This window comes from Daktulosphaira vitifoliae, unplaced genomic scaffold (assembly GCF_025091365.1).
Source record: "Daktulosphaira vitifoliae isolate Bord-2020 unplaced genomic scaffold, ASM2509136v1 Scaffold_1, whole genome shotgun sequence".
NCBI lineage: Eukaryota > Metazoa > Arthropoda > Insecta > Hemiptera > Phylloxeridae > Daktulosphaira > Daktulosphaira vitifoliae.
The window spans coordinates 32,973,080-32,994,158 of record NW_026099572.1 but is presented as its reverse complement, the minus strand read 5'-3'; the positions used below and the strand labels follow the sequence as shown (position 1 = coordinate 32,994,158).

The window sequence follows — 21,079 nt, the reverse complement described above, 5'->3', positions numbered from 1 at the left end:
ATTTAATAATTATCTATAAAAGTATATAATTTAATAAAATATACAATAACATTTATGAACATTAATCTTTTTTCATTAAATATTAACCAAAGATTGATATGAATGAAAAAATATGCATTTATTGTAAACTCAATATTTTTACTTACATTTAATAATTAAATATAATAACAATATTATTATGAAAAATATCTAATCAAGAGGAGATAAAAAATTAGTAAAACAAGCAAATTCATTACCTAGATTGTTTTTATGTTTAGGTATAAAAGAACACTTGTGTAAATTAATTAATTTCTTTGCAGTACCTTCCATAACTTCACCTAGAAAAAGAAGTATTCTTGAATAAGTTTTCAATGTAAAACTATATAAAAAGTCTAACCTGTACAAAGAATAAGCTTATTTTTTGTTAGATTTGTAGCTGTTAATATTGATTTTGTCAAACATTCTTCTGAAAGAAACGGAGGATCAACAATGACTAGGTCAAAATAATTAAATAATTCGTTGTTTAGTTTTAATGGTTCATTGTAATCATAAAATTCATAATCAATTCCATATGCACTAAATCGCTTGTCATATTCAAAAAGTTTAACTAAAAAAAAACACGAATGTAATTTTTAATGTAATATCTAAAATAATAGTTGGTTATACCCGAAATAGAAGGTGAATTATTTTTGAAGTGTTTATATAATGTTGGACATGATATTAAAGCTACTGTTCCATGACATCCAATTGTTTGAACTGCACATTTAACTAGTTGTTCACATGTATTTTCATCATACCAAAATTGACTAAGTTGCTAGTCACATAAAAAGAAGGAGAATTTGGAAAAAAATTAATTTAAGAGTTTAATTTATTTTATAGATTTTAGTGTAAAATATACAATAAATCACTAGCTATTGAGGAGAGACAACTTATAGATTATTATAACGAGCCAAATATAACTTCTGTAGCAAAGACTAATATTAATACAAAAAATTTATCTTATAAATTATCAAAGTCCATAATTACAAAAATAACTTTTTATACAATATATAAATAAATAATGGGACTGACAAAAAAGCATCGCTAACAATACAATTACCATGAGCTCCATGTTTAAATGGTTCTGCATATAATGTACAATAAGGGTATTTTTTATTAAAAATAAATAAAAAGTGCCCATAAAAACATTTTTGCAATAACTAATACCAGCACTAATAAATGAAGTGCTGAAAAATATTTTATATTAAATAAAAAAGAAGTATATGCAATGTAATCTTAGTGTCTTTTTAAAAAATACATTTTTTTTTATTTGAGCAAATTCATGATATCAATAAATAGTTACTATTATTAAATAAAAATGATTTAATTTTTTATAATCAATTTTGAAAGTATCTTTAGGACAGACAAATAAAATTTGACGAAAAACTATTGCAATGTTGTTAGTCTGTTTCTAATGATCACTTGAAAAGTCGTTTTTAATAAATATAAATAATCGATAAAAACAAATATTACTAAATATTAAGTATTGCAAAATAAAATACCAATATAGTTATTATAGAATACTTATTCATAACTATGCAAATAAATTAAATTTGAAAAATCTTTGTGTAATTAATTTTTTTATTTGTTTTACCTATCATTAGTGTCTTACCCAATCTTCATCAAATTTTATATCAGAGATATTTTTTTTATCGCCATATAGATTCAAGATTTTTTCATTTTGTTCTTCATAAAATTCTTTTAATGCTTTTAATGTTTCAGCTGAAAGTTGGGGTTCATCAAGGTCATTATTTTCTGCTGACATAGTTGTAAAAAAATATGAAGAAAATTTAATGTCACATGTGACAATAAAGAACCTTCCTATTTATGAGCTGAATATAGTTAACTATAACTATGAATTTAAAATCCAAATAAGTACTTTTTTTAAATGCCATTGATATGATAGTCTACTATCACTTATCAGCTTATTTTATCACTTTCATTTATATGTTTACTTTTAAACTAAACACACTACAATTACTTAAAGAACATTTTTGAAAAGAAATGTTTAAAGAAAAATTCAAGTACTATAAAAATTTGGATTATTCTGTAAATGAACCTGATCTAATAGATGTTGACAAAATAAATGATGTCAGTGAGTTTGTGGTAATATAAATGTTACATGATCTGTTTGACTAATTTTTTAATAATATAACTGTTTATATACAAAAATAAAAGAATATCACTTTATTTTAGGAAAGAAAATATTTAGTCAATCATGAGTTTGATTGTGAATTTCTTAGTGGCCTTGGTTTAAATAGTAATGTATTTGAATGGAAATGTTACAATTTTATTAAAAAACCAGGTAATGTTTTTAATCAAAATTTTTTTTATATTATTGTTTTTATAATTAAAAATTGAACAATTGTACTACATAGGCTTAGTTATAATCCGAAATCCGTTCACTAAAAAGGGGGAAAAAACTTGGATTCAAAGATGTGTGGCAAGCTATACAAGAAAACCAAATATTTTGAATATTGATGCACATAATATGTTGAAAACTGATGAAGATTGGTGGACAACAGTAAATAAGTATATTATTAAGATTATTATTTAATTATTTTTATTATTTAAGCTATAATATAAAAAAATTGTTTATAAATTTAAAAAAATTATTTATTTAAGAATTAATATTTTTTTTGTTTAAAAAATTAATAGTATAATTTTTTCAGAACTGGTGATATTTTATTGAAAAACAAATTGAGATGGGCAACGCTAGGATATCNTAATAGTATAATTTTTTCAGAACTGGTGATATTTTATTGAAAAACAAATTGAGATGGGCAACGCTAGGATATCATCATAATTGGAATACAAAGGTTTAGTTATTATGTTATTAACATTTTATAAGCTATCTGGATCCTCCACATAAAATTTCTAAATATACTTCTGACTATGGGTAATGTTTAGCAATATTTTTGATTTGCAATATAAAATTTTTCCTTTCTGAAAATCATTTAATTTATCATCACCAGTGTCTTTCTTAAGATTTTGTCTGGTTGGATTTACCTAAGGAATTTTAAACTACTCCCTTCAAAATGAATCTTTACCAGGTATATATTTTTATTATAAGGAGGTTCTATCCCCTCATCATTCCCGTGAGAAAACAGATGATCATAACCTAATTTTAATGTCGTTAATACCAAAAAAATATTGTTTTTATTTAAATACCACCATGAGAATCCTTTCCCTAGTTGTATCATAAATACAGGATTGGTAAAATCTTTTATTAGGGAGAGTTATGGTGATCATTAAAACTTTCCCTAAAAGTAAACAGTATTAAATATATTTATTCAACAGTAAATATATAAGTAACATTATGGCATATTCATATCAAGCATTTATAACATATTAGTGATACAGGTTGATCTATAATATGTTGAAATAATTGTTTCAGTTTTGATATAAATTTATTATTTATAATAATTTTAATAGGATCCTTATAATTTATATTGTTTTTATTGTGTATATTTAAGATTTATTCTGAATCCGCAAGATCTGAATTTCCTTCAGAGTTAGCTGAACTCAGTAGAACTATTATTAAATTACTAAATTTTCCTGATGAATTTGTCGCTGAGGCTGCAATTATAAACTTTTACCATCTATCATCAACACTTTGTGGTCACACTGATCATTCTGAGATTAATATAAGTGCTCCACTATTATCAATTAGGTATATTTAATAAAAAGTCTCTTTCTTAGTTGTGTTAATAATGATAGTTTTATCGTTTTTTCTAAATGATTTTATTATTTTTTGTTTTAGTTTTGGTTTGAGTGCAATTTTTCTTATTGGAGGATCTACTTTAGATAAAAATGCATTTGGAATTCTTTTAAAAACAGGAGATATTGTCATCATGAGTGGAGAGAGTCGACTTAGTTTTCATGGTATACCTAAGGTGTTACCATTATTAAATGATAATGATCTCGATGATAGTTATGATTGGAAACCCTTTAAAAACTTTATACAAGATACTAGGATAAATATTAATGTCAGACAAGTGAATAACTAAGGATTATAATCAAAATAAAATTATCTTTTAAATTATAAAAAATTTCTATTATTAGTAATGGTAAATTTATATCCATTTCATAATAAAGAATCATAAAAGATTTGTTTTTTATCAATTCTATTTATCTAGTTATTAAATCTGCACAAATAATTATAGTAGGTGAATGTCTTAAAATAACAAATTCTAACTTTATAAATAAAATTATAAATCAATAAATTTTATATGGTAATAAATAAATAAAAATTAAAGCATAAATAAAAATTAAAATATTTAATAATTTNTAATAAAGAATCATAAAAGATTTGTTTTTTATCAATTCTATTTATCTAGTTATTAAATCTGCACAAATAATTATAGTAGGTGAATGTCTTAAAATAACAAATTCTAACTTTATAAATAAAATTATAAATCAATAAATTTTATATGGTAATAAATAAATAAAAATTAAAATATTTAATAATTTCTTATAAAATAATTTTATAATAATGCTAAAAAAGTAACATGAAACAATTCCAAATATTTTCCAGTTATTATTATTTTAGTTTAATGCTATTCCTCAATGTTGGGCATTAACTATTTAAAAAGTTAAAGTTAAGTTAAAAAGTTAATTTTCTTTTAACTTTTCAACTTAATGAGTTAATTATTTTTCTAATAAACTTTTTTACTTAACTAATTTAATTGTTCATTGAAATAACTTAGATTTTTTCAGTTAATTAGTTAAAAAAACAGTTAAACTAAATTCAATATTCTATAAAAAATGTGTCTATACGTTGCATACGCCGTTTAATTAAAAAAAAAATGGAAATTTCCTCCCTAAATATTATACTTATATAACAATAAATATAATTTTCTGGATTGTTTTCAAAAATGTATATGACTTTTAACTGATTTTTTTTTAATAACTAGTTTTAAAGATAAAAAAGTGTAACCAACACAAAAATGTACAAAACGAAAAAAAAATTTGTCATCATTAGTATTTTTTTCCTAAGTTTAAAAGGTATGATAGGCTAGGAACAAAGGAAGGTGAAAAAGAAGTCTACAGACTTGCAAAAGTAAGAGAAAAAAGGTCTAAAGATTATCACTATGTAAGGTAAATAAAAACTATCAAGTGATGATGTAAAAAATAATTGAAAAATTACTGAATGAGGAGTATCCTAAAGAGACATTAGAGGATATTTCGTGGAACGAAAGACTGGTAGATTTAATTAGTGAAAAAGAGGTATGAGAGACTGGCATCAATGAAAAAGAATAAAGCAGTAGGAGTAACAGAAGGTTTTAGGGTAAGAGTAAGAGTGCATCATGGTTCTGCTTTAAATCCTTACTTATTTTCTATAATGATGAATGAAATTACTAAAGAAATACATGGAGAGGTACCGTGGTGCATGTTTTTCGCTGACGATATAGCGTTAATATGATAGAATAAGGTAACAATTAATGAATAGATAGAGGCATAGAGATCAGCTCTTGAAGAAAAGTGATTAAGAATAAGTAGAAGTAACACAGAGTATATAGAGTACGAGTTTGACAAAAAAAAACACATAGTAGGTGAAATAAAGAGAGCAGTGACAATAATCAAGAATGTGATTGGAGAGGTGGAAAGTTTTAAGTATTTAGAATCAGTTGTGCAAAAAAACGATGGTATTGATGATGATGTAAGACACAGGATTAAGTGGGGGTGGTTGAAGTAGAGGAAGCTTCTGGTGTGTTATGCGTAAGAGAATTCTAATGAGGCTGAAAGGTAAGTTCTATAAAACTACAGTGAGATCAGCACTGATGTATGGTTCATAGTTTTGGGCGGTTTACAAGAAAGTAGAGCAAAAAATGAGTGTAGCAGAGATGAGAATGCTTAGATGGACGAGTGGAGTGACTAGAGAAGATGATAGGATAATGAACAAACATATAAGAGGGAGTATAGGTGTAGCATCAATCGTGGATAAGATGAGAGAAAATAGACTTAGATGGTTTGGTCATGTTATAAGGAGAGAGGAAGCGGTAAGAATATTTATAGAAATAAATGTTGAAGGAAGAAGAGGTAGAAAAAGACCAAAAAGAGATGGAAGGATGTTATTGAATGTGATATGATGACGGTTGTTGTAAACGTGATGTGAGAGATCGTGTCAAGTAGAAGTTTAGGACAAGGGTGGCCAACCCCAAGTAGTTGGAGGAAGGCGAGGAAAGAAAAGAATATTCAACTTTAAAAGTTGAAAAACAATTCTTAGATTTCCCTTGCATCACCGACCATTAAAAAATTATTTTAAGAGATTTTAGCAAAAAAATTAATTTTAAATGAAATAAACTTTTTAAACTAGATAAGTTAAAAAAAAATTTCAACTTGTCATTTAACTTATAATTTGTTAACTTTTAACTGTTAATTTATTGACATTGATCATACTTAACTTAACTTGAGTTAATTATTTTTATTAACTTGCCCATCTTTGCTATTCTTAGTATTGTAATAGACAGTTTTTGTGTGATAATGGTAGATTACAAGTTAAAGTACAAGGATATGAAATATTTATATTAAAATTATTTAACTTTACATTATTACAAGTAGGTATTTTCTTAATTATAATTTTTTTTTTATTATTTAAACGCGTAAGAATTAACAATATCTAAAGTAATGTATATTGTAATAACTAAAAATAAAGTTGTTGGGGATGGTATTAATAAAGAAGAATAATAATGACATCATCTGTAAAGACATAATAGATACAAGTACTTTGTTTCTAGTTGTTACTTTATTAGTGTAGTTGGTGTATTAAAACTACTCTTACCTGATATTCACTGATGATGATAGAATCTTGAGTGTAGATTTATGGTTGTTAAGAATATATTTAAAACTATAGTAAGTATGTTAATAAATGAGAATCGAACTTGGTTAGCAGAAGCGTATTTATTATTATAGAAAGTGTTAATTATTTTGACAAATGTATATTTTAAATTTAGTGTAAAAAGTTAAGTCTAAAAACAAACAGCAGAAAAGAATACGCACAAGTATGTTTGGAATTATATTTTGAATTGATTAGCTTGACATTGTAGTGAGAGAAATGAACAAGAAAAATGAAAGATTGACTGACTGACTAAAGCAGTCTCCAGCCCTTATATAACATACCACGAAAAACATAAATAGGGATGAAACGTCTGATTGAGTTATGCTTTACAGTCAAAACAAGACAGTTACTTTTTATCACCTTCCCTTATTTAATGCTTTTTGTGGTGCCTAGAAGACGCTGAGACAGACAATGACTCATGGCTACTTCGTAGTTGCCAAAAGTCAATACCATAATACTAATCGTGTTAGCATATTCTTTTCTGTGGTCTTAGAAATACAAAAGGTATTGATTTTATTAATATTCCAAAGGAGAATATTACAAAATGTACCTATGTTTTTTCTGTAGCATGTCCTCATGCTGCTTAATAGTAAAAGCATGTTTATTATGTAAGTGATAGTATGGTTAAATATTAATAGTTATAATCTAGGATAGTGTATTCATTATTTTAATACAATCGAAAAATAGAAAAAATTTATATAAGCATAAAGGGTATATTTGTTTGTTTTTTTTTTTTTATTCGAAGTCTTCATCAAGTTTTTGTAATAGAGTTCTTAAGTATTTTGTTCACTCAAACATTATCGTACATTATTCATATTTTTCATATTTCCTTCGTTCTGATTGACTGAGTGAGTATTACTCTATTTGGTTAGTGAAGTATATTTGTGTGCCATACTAAGTGTAGTGAAAACTTATTATTATGTAACTTTATGTTAAGTTCTATTGCCAATTTATAAGATGAATGTTGTGAGCTCTCGTAGAATGATTTTGTTTTAATATTTTATTTTGATAATAAAAGTTCTTCGGTTCCTCATAGCTTGATGATACACGACGTCTCGCGACTCGTGTCACGTTTGTCAGATGTCGTTCTTCTATGAGTATTTGATTTTCCAACATCATGTGTCATACATCATGATGTAAAGTCTAACAAGTGAAGCACGGCCGAAAACTCGACGAACTGATTCACTTTCGCCATAAATGGCTTATGGGTTCTTACCCTCAAAATCATTGTCGACTATTGATTCATATTGATGTTTATGGTCACTTAGTTGGCAGTTGAAGAATTTTGAATTTCCTTAGTAAGACATTGTTGATTGTAGACCGAACAATGTACGAAACATTCAAGTTAGTATGCGTATACTCTGGTTGTTGATTGATTGTTTTTTTGTATTTTTGAAGTTGATTGAAGTTCTTCGTTTAAATTTATTTTATACATTTTTTTTTTTATGTAAAGTTTTACATTGAATAAGCGTGATACATTAGAATTATATAATTTCATATCTTAGAATTATTATAAGCTTAAATTGTTAAAAGGAATTACAGGTTATTTCAATTATTACTTATAATTAACATTCAAATTTTTTTTTGTTTATATATTTTTTATAATTATATAAGAGGTATTGATTTTATTAATATTCCCAAGGAGAATATTACAATATAATTCTCCTGTTAATTTTTTAACTGCTGGACAAAAAAGATTAATTTAATGAATTATTATGTGTAGCATTTGAACAACTAATAATCTAAAAATACGCTCGTTTTAATATATTTTTTTATTGTTTGCACAATAAATCTTTATCTTAGAATTGTGCAACATAAATTAAAATGTAAGCTAAAGTTAACTGTAAAAAAATGAGTATATATTTGCATAAATAGAATTATTCCAAAGAATAGTGTTTAAAGATAAAGTACTTCATTAAAAAAATTATACTCTAATTTTATTAATTATTACAATTACATAATCGTTAACAATACAGAATACGTATAATATTATCACAGACTATATGTCTGTCATATAGTTTGTGATATTATAGTCAAATAGTTGTAATGGTCACACTGTATCCTTGAACAGTATATGCAAAAAACATGGTAGTTTATACATGGATTTGTGATAATATATTTAACTATGACAAAAGGTTTTCAGTGTGTTTTAATTAATATACAATGGTAATATCTGGTACCAGAAATCATTAACTTTCTATTTAATATTATTTGCGTCTGTCTCATTTTGATAACGTGACATTTCATAAGATAATATACAATTCGTTAAATGGTCAACTTAATGCGTTGTGCACCATACTGTTTTTCTCATTATTACTTTTAGCTTTCTTTAAGTGCCACTCTTTTGGTAGTTGCAATTATTATGGCTGGTCGATCCAGAGGAAGGAATAACAGATATCATGTTTACAATAACAATAATACTCGTAAGAACTGTATTCTTAAATACTTATCTTTTTCATTTGAACACGTTGAGATATAATCCTCATATTCCAATTTTCTTCATTTTTCATCCATTTTTAAAAATGACAAGACATTTAATTTGGTTTAGTTTTAATTATTTTTATTCATCTTAAAATTTATCAATTTAAATCTTAAGCAACAACAGAAAATTATATAAGAATTTATTTACTTGTTGATTCTTCCTTTCTGAATTTTTCTTGAATTGTTTAATTTAGAAAAAAATATGCTTATTTCAAAAAAAGTTAGATATATTTATACAATACATGAGTACTTTTCTTTAATATGTTCATATATTGTAGAGTTTTTACCCTCGTGTCTCCCATACAGAGTTGGGCAAAAACAAATCAAACTAATGAATAAAAAATAAAAGTATGAATAACTAATTAATTTGTGAATAAAGAATAATATTTTATTTTAAATAGTTTTAGTTGTGAATAAAAAATAAAAATTATTCTGAATAATTTAACTTATGAATAAATTGATTATTCTGAATAAATTAGTTAAATAAATTGTGAATAATATCCAATTTTGGTATAACAAAATTATGATAAAAATATAATATACATAACAAAGCAAATAATTATAACAACAATAACAATAATTTACATAATAATAACAATAATCGTGACAAAAATAATAATTAATTTTAATTTTTAGTTTCTATTTTGTAATTCATAATTTAAATTTGATTTTAATACAACTTTATACTCAAAATATAAAAATGTTATTAAAGCAGTAAAACGCAGGTAAATAACATGTCGATATCAAGTGCTAAACCATTTAGATTAGCCTCATAGAAATTATTTATGATTTTTGGTTTTGACATTATCGATAGCAGATAATATAACAATAAGAAAAAAATACTAGTTTCAATTTTCAATTAAGTTGTAATTTTAAATTATTTACGAATCATTTGAGATAAACATGACTATGAAGAATAATGAATAACAAATAATTGAATAATGAATAACCAAATAATGAATAAAAAATGTAGAATAACTCGTTGAATAATGAATAATGAATAATTGTAAAAATTAAAATATGCGTATGCTTCTAGTTATAATAAATAAAATTTATTTTTACCAAAAAAAAAAAGATAAATAGCAAAAGTTTTTATTTATTTATTGATCACTATTGTGTACTATGTCCAATGTATAAACAAATTTATAAATGGTTCTATCTATGATAAACTTTAATGTATGAGTGTAAGGTAAATTTTGAATGTTGTATAATAACTATAATTTATAGTTGATGTTAATAGATATAAAAATGTAAGAAATTAAATTAATAATACCCAACATTAGATAGTTTAATAAAAATGAAGCATTTAAAATTTTGCTTTAATAGTTTACTCTTTTAGCTAACTAGTTTCTACCATAGTGTGTTTTAAAATATGAAGATTTAAAAAATAAAATTACTATTTTTAATGGATCAAAGTTATGATTTATAGTTGTAGAATCAAAATTTTATTCTAGGTAATAATAATGAACATGATGATAGAACTGCAAGACCTAGTACTAGTCGAGGTGGAGGTAATTATTCAGACCGCCAAAGTTTTAATAAGAGAGTTACATTCAAAGCCAATAACCGTGGTGGTCATAATTTCCGAAAAAGTTGGGAAAATAAATCAGAATTAGTAAGAGACCAACTAAATAATGAATATCCTAAAAGAAATGGTCCATCGAGAAATAATGGTAGTAGACGGTAAGCATTATTTAATAGTATGTCAAGTTATTTGATATACCTATTTATAAATTTAAAATTTAATAAAGTAGATCTTTTCCTGAAAGAAATGCTGGAGGCCGAGGAAGTCATACTAATTTTAGGACTTCTTCATGGACCTTAAAGGAAAGTATTACTGGATGGTATGCAATATTTGTAAGTAAATTTTTTGTACTTAAAAATAAAAAAAATTTAATTGATTAAACATTAGTATTAATTACTTTATTCTTCAGAAGTACATTAAATAATAATTATCATACTCATTAGGATCAAACAAATTTATTTTATATTGATTTGTAATTTATTATACGTGTATGTAATAGTTTCTCTTGTAAAACTAAAAATATACTTAAAATTTCATTATGTTCCTATAAAATAACTATAGTAGTATTTTTTTGGACTAATTGGAACTTTAGGTTGTTAAACACATTAGTCTAAGTAATGAGCCAAGTTTTGTGTTAAAGATGAAAAATATATTGTCCAAGGCATTTCCATTATTTTAAATTTATATCAGTTGTGAAATGGATAATCCCCAATATTTGTATGGTTATCTTCCAACTAAATTATTAATTCAATATTATATTAAAATAACATTTTTTTTTTTTTGGTTTTAAATCAAAAGATGAATTAAACAACACTACAGTTGAACTGGTGTATTGTAGGGAGTAGGTTGGATGCAGTGGTTTCCCATTTCCTTTTACATGTAAATAACTTTAAAATTTGTATAGATTCAATTTGTTAAAAATTAAAAAAAAAATGTTAAACTAAAATTAAAACATTTTTTATAAACTAGTAGAATAATATTGTGTGGGGCTTAAACATAATGATTTATTTAGTAGATTACTGTTATTGATTGTTGCTTAATTAAATATTTTTGTAGGTACCAAATGTAGAAGATGGAGATGAAGTTTTAAAAATAATCCAAACTTATATAACACCTGTATCATTTTATCCTTATAATGTAATATATCATCTAAAAAAGAAATTTGAAATGCTGAAATTAATTAAATAACTTTTTTTTTTAGAAAAGATTAAATAATAATAATCTACAATTTTTAGTTGATGACCACAAAGTTGCTAAGACATTGCATAATACAAGTTATAAACTATCATTACGTGATGGTAAAAAAGTAAGTTAACAGTCATTACATAAGATCAATATGTATTTATTTTAGTGATATTTTCAGTTAATTATTAAAGTTAGTATACACTTGCCTTCACGTTTTGTAAATTCTTTGACGCCAGTACCTTATGAAATAAAGCAGAAAATGATTGAAGCTATGTCAACACGCTATAATCCTAATACTAAAAGTTTAGATTTATCACGATTTCATGCTTGTCAAAGTAAGTATAATATATATGTATCTAGTTAATTAATTTATAATAGCTAAGATAGTCTAAAATATTTTGTGGTAAAAACTACATTTAAGAAAGGTATTAGGTACATGAGACCTAAATGATAGGTTTAAGAGTCAAACTAGTTTTGAGTATGTTAATTTCCTGGATTGAAGCCTTTCTCCATCATTTCAAAAAAATTAATATCAAAAATAATTTTAAAATTTTCCATGTAGTGCTTTATGTATGTAATTTTAATATTGTTTTTTTTATTGCTCCAAGTTACTATATAGTAACTTAGTAACTTTTTTTTTTTTAACAGTCCATTTATTAAATTTTACTCATTTTATACTTATCACAATATTTTTTTTTTTTAAATATATTTCAATTTTTTTATACAAAACTGAGAAAGTATTAATTTTACTATGATGTGTTTTTTTTTTTTATGTTTGTTGCCACTTTTTTTCAGCTCATCAGAACAATTTTTTTCAAAAGATCACAAATTGTACCTACTTATAGATATTATCTTCAAAAATTGAAAAAAATTCCCCTTTATCAAATAAAAAATCGCATAACCAAATTTCACCATAAAGATAATTAAAATCATTCATTTTTAATGGTTTTAAATTATATATTGTCAAATTTTTAGCTTCGATGCGAAGCTCAGAAGATATTGGTTTTACTAAGATGTGTTTTGTTTTTTTTTTTTTTTTTTTTTTTTTTNAATTGCTATAACTTTTTTTAAAATAACCAAATCAATATAATTCTTTTTTTTATAGATGCATGATATCATTACCTATCATTTAGTATATTTTTTTTTTATATGTGACCCTTTACTTGCCCACAGGGGGGGATTTAAAATGACAACTTTTTCACAAAAAATTAATTTTTTCAACTTGATTTTTGAAAATGTTCCGGAAGGTCTGACACTTTTATATATATCTTAAATTAAAGCTAATGTAATATACTTTATCATGAAAAAAAAAAATTTCGGACTTTATTTTATCTTCACCGTGAAAATGGCTACCAAATGCTATTTTTGTATGAAAATTTTCGATTTTGTATTTTACATATTTAATTTTATTATGCTATAACTATTTGAAAAATTTTTTCATGAGAAGTAGTATTTATATACATCTTTTATTCGACATACTTTATCTGAATCAGGATATTAATAACGAACTAGCAGATCATGTTGCTTTTGGAATAATCCACCAATTTTTTAAAATTAAACACTATCTAAAGATTTGCATTGAAGCGTTTTTTTTTATAGTGATTTTAAGCACTGTCAGATATCATAATACTTGATCCAACTATGCCACGTCACCACTGTGCCGCGACCCCCCTGTGCTGGGTTTTTTTTTTATTAACTTTGATGTCTGTTTTCACCATGAAAATAAAATAAAGTTCGAAATTTAATCACTGTCAGATATCATTATACTTGATCCATCTATGCCACGTCACCACTGTGCCACGACCCCCCTGTGCTGGGTTTTTATTAGATATGATAACAGGTTTCAAATATATAGTTGAATAATTTTACTTTGTTATTGATTAATTTTTTAACTATATTAGTGTGTTTTACTACCATTCTATAATATTCCAATTTTTTTGGTAATATGTTTCTGTAAAAATCATTTCTAAAAAAATAACTTTGATTTTCACCTGAATTTACAACGGTTTTTTACAATTACGATAAATTTTTATAATACGCTCAATTAAGTAAATTTTTAGTATTATTAGTTTCTATGTGAAACTAAGAAAGAGTTGGATTTGAAGCTGTGTGTTTATTTTATATCTGTCCGTAAAAATGTTCAACTCTAATTGGACCAATTTTAATGATCAGTATGTCAAAAGAACACAATTTTAGTTAAATTGACTTATAGTCATCAAATATTGGAAAAAACATTTAATTTAAAAATTTAGACAAAATCTTAAATTTATGCAACTGAAAAAAATTATCAACTTCAAAGTTTAATGACCAAATATCTTCTTCTTTTTCTTTGGCTTTACAATTCTTTAAGAAATTTCATTGTTCTCCAATCTTCCCGATTCTGGATTCTATCTTCCCAATCTGTCAAATTCAGTATTTCCAAATCCATTCTAACCCCATCTATCTATCTCTTCCTTGGTCTTCCTCAAGGTCTTTTTCCCCTCGGTTGCCATTTGATTGCTGCTCTTACATTTGCATTTTCAGTTTTTTGCATGCCAAACCATTGGAGTCTTTGGCTTTTAATGTAGCTTATTACTAATGGTACTTTAGTGGTGGTTTCTCTTAGCTTTGCATTGCTCCTTCTGTGCCATCTGTTAAGTTCGCTGTCAAAAACTGGGCCACATATCATTCTCAGTATTTTATTTTAAGTAAGGGTTGTGGGTCATACTTCGCACTCATAAGTTACCGAGGGCCTTATTATGGTTATGTATAACCTAATCTTAGTCTCTCTAGAAAACATGACTTGAGATATTTATAAAGTGCGAAATATGTCCTCAATGCTTTATGTATGTGACTCATAACTTCGAGACTCCAGTCATTGTTGTCAGTGATGGTTGATCCTAGATACTTAAACTGTTTGACTTTTTCAGAAACATCATTCCCAATTTCTATGTTTTGTTCCTCATTTTTGGTAACTTCCCACATCTACTATGCTAGATTTGAATCTAGTGTCAACGAGCATGTGATCAATTTGATTCACTGTTCATCCATAGGGGTTCTTCCAAGTATATTTATGAATATTTTTATATAAAAATGTTGTGCGGCTGATCGTCATCCTCCTGAATGTAGAGAAACTTATAAGTCTTTGTCCATTATTATTGCTTATTTCATCTGCACTCATGTTCCAATTGTTGGCATTGCAATCTCCCACTACAATTTTGACCATGTTTCCAGATGCATCATCATAGATTCTTAAAAGGTTGTTGTAAAAGTCATCCTTATCTGTTTCATCCATATTTTCAGTGGGTGTGTGAACGTTAATAATGTATATATTCATGGGTTTTGTATTTAACCTTATATTACATAAACGTTTGGATATTGGGTTAAATTTTTTAACACAGGACGAGAAGTATTTCTGTACAGCGAATCCTGTACCAAACTGATGTGTATCATCTAAACCTTTGTAGTATATGACATAGTCGTCAACTTTAATCTGTCCAGTTCCAGTCCATCTTATCTTTTATTGTGCTGCTATACCTACATTGTATTTGTTTAGAGAATCTACTAAGTTCTGACATGCTCCCGTTCTATACAATGTAAACAGGTACTTACAATCATTACTTGAAATTGTCAATAACTTCTGAAATACTGGTTTTAAAGTTGTTATCGACCAGTAATTTTTTAATTAGATTATTTTCTATTTTGTAAGCTAGTTAAATATGTATGTTGCCATTTAATAAAGTAAAGTTGACATTTTTTTAATTTATAAGGGATGACTCTAAAAAGTAATTATTAGCTGATAAATCAAAAAACATGTAACTAAATTAAATTGAAAATTTTTTATCAATGTTGTATTTATTTTTAGAGTAATCGAGTGGTTTATAATAAACCGATGACTCTGTATATATATATATATATATAATAGTATAACAGATATTATGTCTATGACTACATCCATATTATCCATGGAAAATAATTAATGTTATTCTGATAATAATAATAACAAATTAAAAAAAAAAAAAAATAAATAACTAAAAAAAGATCAAGAGAGTAGCATGCTTAGATAATATACCCCATTTAAAATTTCTGAACACACTACTGAATGTAATCATCACTCCTGGATGTGATGTCATCCATATATAATAAAAGTCTGAATTATTATTTTTTTAAAAGAATCAATTTAAAAATAAATAATCATCCAAATGTTGTATCATCTATATATATGTGTGTGTGTATATTTACAAAATATGTAAAAGATTTATATAATTGTCCCTACAAAATGTACTAATTCTGAAATTCACAAAGGAGCAGTTATGGTTATCAAGAATAAAAACAATTGGAGAATCCTCATTTAGTCTTTTATGAATTTTAAAATAGAATGAATGAAAAATATTGTAGTATTTTGAATAGTTTTCATATTATTATTCTATTAGTTCTAATATATTTCCAAATACTTATATTAAACAAAATTATTTATTTATTTTGTTTGGTACTATATGTGTATCGATTACTCCTTTCTTACTACTCAAATATTACATCAAAATAATGAATTGTTTACTTTACCTCATATTAATGCAAGTATTTTAACAAACTACTAAAATATTTTTTATTATTTTTGAAATTAATAAATAACAGGATGACCAGAAATTAAATTATGTATATACAATAAATTTTGTACTATGCATCATTGTGTACCACTATGTTTCTCTAATGTATATAAATTAAAAACTCAATAAAACATGATTTTTTTTAGAAATTGGTATCTAAAAATGTATTATTTTAGTCTTTACAGATAATCAAATGTTTGTTCCATTAAATCGCCCAACTGTTCTTTTGGCAACATTAAATATGATAGCACAACAAACTAAACATGACTTATATGGCTTAAGTCTTGAAAATAATTACATCTATATGGGTGAAGGATTTATATGGATTCGAAGGCTGTTTCCTGATTTAAAGGTTTTAGATTTGTCTGGAAATAAGGTTTGTTATACTTTTTACAGTAACATAAATATATATATATATATATATGTAGGTTTGAGCAAAAATGTTGTAAGTCTATTTTTACCATTTTTTAGAGAGTGTTTTAAAATATTTCAATACAATGAGAATTAATATAAATGTAGATTTTGAAAATGCAATAATATTGCTTGATAACTTAATTTTTAATGCTATTGTAAATACTAAAGAAAATTTTAGTTTTGACATTTTTATTTTCAGGTCAAACTCATTTTACCTGAAAAATAACTTGCACCCCTTGCTTATACCCTCAATTATGTATAAAATTAAAAAAATATATAAATACATAAACAATATACATATTTGTTTTTGATTATTTTATTAACACTTTTAGTTTCAAGATATTAAAGAATTAAGTTGTCTTTCTGGTTTTGGTATTGAAGTTCTAAATCTTATGAGAAATCCAGTAGCTGATTCAGAAGATAAAGAGCGTTATAGGCGGTAAAAATTCTTGATTAATTACTATAAATTTAATGAAAATTCATCAATTTATTATATTAAACTTTTTTAGAGATATTCAACAATTATTTCCTATGCTGAATAAATTAGTAAGTTTTTATTTTTTAATTATATTGCCTTTGATAATGCTAAGTATGCTAAAGGAACAACTACACCAATATTTCTCTTATACTTGATTAGCTGGGTTATGGTAATTTTTTACTCTTATAGGAAAGGTAAGGTGGATAAGGTATGTACATCTTACCTAATAGAAATTACCAACTTTCAATTTAACTAAGTTACAGCATGAGGTACTAATTCTAAAAAAAAACGTTGAATTTTAATTATTCTTATTTTGATAATAATGTATTATTTTTCGGTTGATTTTCCATAAAGTGAAAAAATTAATATTCAGTTGAGATATGGTACATGGTAATTTAGTTATTTTTAATTTGATATATACGAGTATCAATATTTTTTGAACAATTAAATGCAATAATATTGTTGCTGTTTTGAAAATAACTTGCATCTGACATTTTTTTGAATAATGACATTTTGATATCATTGAGTTCATATTTTTAAGACCATTTTTTTATATAGGTTATTTTAATGTTTTTTTATTTATTTCTCTTTAGAATACCAATTTAATGATAGTATATAACTGCTTTTTAAATCAATGATGATAATTATTTAAAATTTTATACTCAACATTTTACATCTATTATAGCATCTCATAATAAAAGTATACGAATAAAATAAATATTAATTATTATTTTAAAAGATATAAATTAGTTTTTAATATCTTTTGAAATTTTGATCAAATGTCTGGTTTAAGTTATTTTTAAGTCAGTAATAATGTGTTAGAATAATAATAGGTTGTAGTGGTTATTTTTTTGTTTATAATTTATTTAAAACAACTCTTAATTTAATATACTCTATTTTAATATAAATTTAAATTTAAAAAAAAGGATTTTGGGAGTTAGTAGGTTGAGGGGCAATGCTGTATGTTTATTATTTTGTAGGATGAATCGGATTTACCATCCCGGTACAGTGCTATTGTTGGTTCTAAACTAAAGATGCCAATCAATCTTGGTGATAGTTATGCACTACCAGAAGGTCAGAACCCAGAGCAACCTAACCCTGTAACAGCATTGGTTAGCTCTTTTTTAACACAATACTATGAACGTTTTGACAATCAAATATCTAAACAATTAGTTGCTGATGCATATCATGAAAACGCTACGTTTTCAATGTCTTCTTGTTTCCTTACTGAAATGTTAGTATAATTTTACATAAATAATATGCATGTTCATATACATGTATGTATAAATTAAATTTTTTTTAGGACAAAAGGAAGTCTTGGTCAATATTTACCTGAAAGTCGTAATTTAATCAAGATACCAGAGATGGGAAAAATTAAAAGATCTCGATTTTTGCACAAGGGAAAAGAAAATATTGTTAATTTTTTAGAAAAATTGCCAAAAACCAAGCATGATTTAGAATCATTTATTGTTGATGTACCAATAGCTAATGTATATTTCAAATTTCATTAAATATATTGAATAATTATATTAAATAGTAAATTTATTTAAAGGCGGCAATGGTTCAAATTATTGTGAATGGTGTATATGTTGAAGATTTTGATTTACATAAAAGAATGACTATAAGATCATTCTGTAGAACATTTGCTATAGTACCTGTTGGTAGTGGGTGGAGTATATTAAGTGATATGCTTTTTGTAACTTTAGCAAACAATGAATTATATATGGTAATTTTTTTTTTGAAAAATTGTTGACTGATTTCTAGGTGAATTCATCAAAGTATTTATGTAATGTATATATATTTTTTTAGGAAACATCTAAACGTATGTATGTTCCAAGACCTAATCAAGGAAAAAAATCAAATTCAAATGGGAACAATAATAATAGTGGGTCTATGTTTATGGACGATTATGACGACATGGGAGATATTGATTCAGTGTACTCAATTCCTCAGACAGCAACTCCAAATTACCCACCAACATACAACCACGCTATTTTTACAGATTTTCAAAGTTCTCCTATGCCCACCCCATCTATTCAACCACCCTCCTATCAAGCACCACAAACATTTCAATCAGATCATCTTAATACATTACAACAAAATACAACTCAAGAAGCTTTTCAATTAAATATACAACAAACATCTCAGTCCAGTAACCCCTTTTATAATTCATCAGCAACAACATCTGATATGAATAAAAATCAATCTGAAGTTAACTCAGTTGTTGCTAATACAAGTTCAGAAAAAATAGCTATGATCAAACGTTTTGCTAATGATTCTGGAATGAATGATGAGTGGGCTGAAAGGTTTGTACAACATACTTGTAACTCAAAGTTGCGTTAAGTTTTATGTTGTTATATATATATATATATGTTGTTTTTGATTGTAGATGTTTAAATGACAATGGTTGGAATTATGATAATGCTGCTGAAAGTTTTGCAAAACTCAAAGATAATATACCGGCAGCTGCATTTCAACATTGATAAATATTATTGTGTTTTATAACAGTTATTGAATCCATTGATATTAATCTAGATTTTTTTTGGGTTATAACTTGTAAAAATCACACACAAAAAAAAAGACTGTGAGACATATTAATACTAGAACAATCAAAATTAATTATCAATTGTTATTATATATATATATATACAATAATTTTTTGTTTTTTCAATTTTTGACTAAAAATAAAAAAATAATTTTTGTTAAGAAATGTTTGCCATGTGTGAAAAAAGAAAATAATGTGAAATAAATTAAGCATATATAAATGCTTAACATATTATTATCAAAATTTGTGAGGAATCGTAACTATTATGCTATATACAACACAGTGATGTTCAAATACATTTTATGTCTTAATGACTTATTAAACGCTTATATAAGGCTTATTCTTTGCTAAAGAAAATTATTATGGCAAAACATTTTTTTTAACTGAACATTTTTTATATGTATTTTAATAATAAAAAAAAAATATTCTCAGCTATTTTGATTGTTCAAAATGTATTAATATGTTTACTAAATAAAAAAACCTAAAATAGATTGTGTCTATGTATATATTCTTTTGTATTATTAAATGTAATATATTTGTTTATTTCTTGAAGTAACAAATAATTGTTTCGTTTTAATAGTATGACTTATTTTTATGTTTCAACAAATTAATATTTTATATAAAAAATAAGAATTCGTACTCAGTAAAGTAAATTATGTTGCTAATGTATTAATTCATTTTTACTATATTATTTAGCTTGAAATTAAATTTAAATATTTTCACAAATTATCNTATATTATTTAGCTTGAAATTAAATTTAAATATTTTCACAAATTATCAATTACTGAGATTAATATTTATTTATGTCTATCCTATAAAAATAGTTTGAATGTTTAAAATGAATATCAAAACTTAATCGATATTAATGTTAGTACAAAATAAAATAAAATTTCTAAATAAATATAATATATTATACTACAATAAAAATACATTTTTTATATAAAATCTATTGTTATTCTTTAATTAAATGAATTAATTATTGTTATAATTTATGTGTATTTTTGTA

The 21,079-nt window shown here is 24.8% G+C and overlaps 3 protein-coding genes across 6 annotated transcripts; 2 read left to right on the top strand and 1 right to left on the bottom strand.

The window, feature by feature from the left end:
* Positions 1 to 93: 93 nt before the first annotated feature.
* LOC126909762 (EEF1A lysine methyltransferase 1) lies at positions 94 to 1,914 on the bottom strand. The gene is made up of 4 exons (XM_050692196.1): positions 1,631 to 1,914; positions 646 to 793; positions 377 to 586; positions 94 to 317 (listed from the first exon to the last, which is right to left on the bottom strand). Exons 1-4 carry the CDS (start codon positions 1,781 to 1,783, stop codon positions 190 to 192), a joined length of 639 nt encoding a protein of 212 aa, XP_050548153.1. The 5' UTR covers positions 1,784 to 1,914; the 3' UTR covers positions 94 to 189.
* Positions 1,915 to 1,949: 35 nt separating this feature from the next.
* On the top strand, positions 1,950 to 4,148 carry LOC126909746 (nucleic acid dioxygenase ALKBH1). Of its 2 annotated transcripts, none has more exons than XM_050692185.1 (6): positions 1,950 to 2,109; positions 2,215 to 2,323; positions 2,397 to 2,550; positions 2,765 to 2,837; positions 3,495 to 3,691; positions 3,782 to 4,148. In XM_050692185.1, exons 1-6 carry the CDS (start codon positions 2,023 to 2,025, stop codon positions 4,026 to 4,028), a joined length of 867 nt encoding a protein of 288 aa, XP_050548142.1. In that variant the 5' UTR covers positions 1,950 to 2,022; the 3' UTR covers positions 4,029 to 4,148. The 2 variants fall into 2 exon arrangements, with proteins under 2 accessions (XP_050548142.1, XP_050548136.1); XM_050692179.1 differs by having other exon boundaries at positions 1,952 to 2,124.
* Positions 4,149 to 8,976: 4,828 nt separating this feature from the next.
* On the top strand, positions 8,977 to 20,575 carry LOC126897692 (nuclear RNA export factor 1-like). 3 transcript variants are annotated; one of them, XM_050671503.1, is made up of 14 exons: positions 8,977 to 9,282; positions 10,795 to 11,023; positions 11,110 to 11,197; positions 11,922 to 12,002; positions 12,067 to 12,171; positions 12,229 to 12,385; positions 16,813 to 17,012; positions 17,383 to 17,489; positions 17,560 to 17,596; positions 18,509 to 18,762; positions 18,832 to 19,018; positions 19,081 to 19,254; positions 19,338 to 19,834; positions 19,918 to 20,575. In XM_050671503.1, exons 1-14 carry the CDS (start codon positions 9,222 to 9,224, stop codon positions 20,009 to 20,011), a joined length of 2,271 nt encoding a protein of 756 aa, XP_050527460.1. In that variant the 5' UTR covers positions 8,977 to 9,221; the 3' UTR covers positions 20,012 to 20,575. The 3 variants fall into 3 exon arrangements, with proteins under 3 accessions (XP_050527460.1, XP_050527442.1, XP_050527451.1); XM_050671485.1 differs by having other exon boundaries at positions 11,092 to 11,197; XM_050671494.1 differs by having other exon boundaries at positions 11,095 to 11,197; positions 19,918 to 20,574.
* Positions 20,576 to 21,079: the final 504 nt, after the last annotated feature.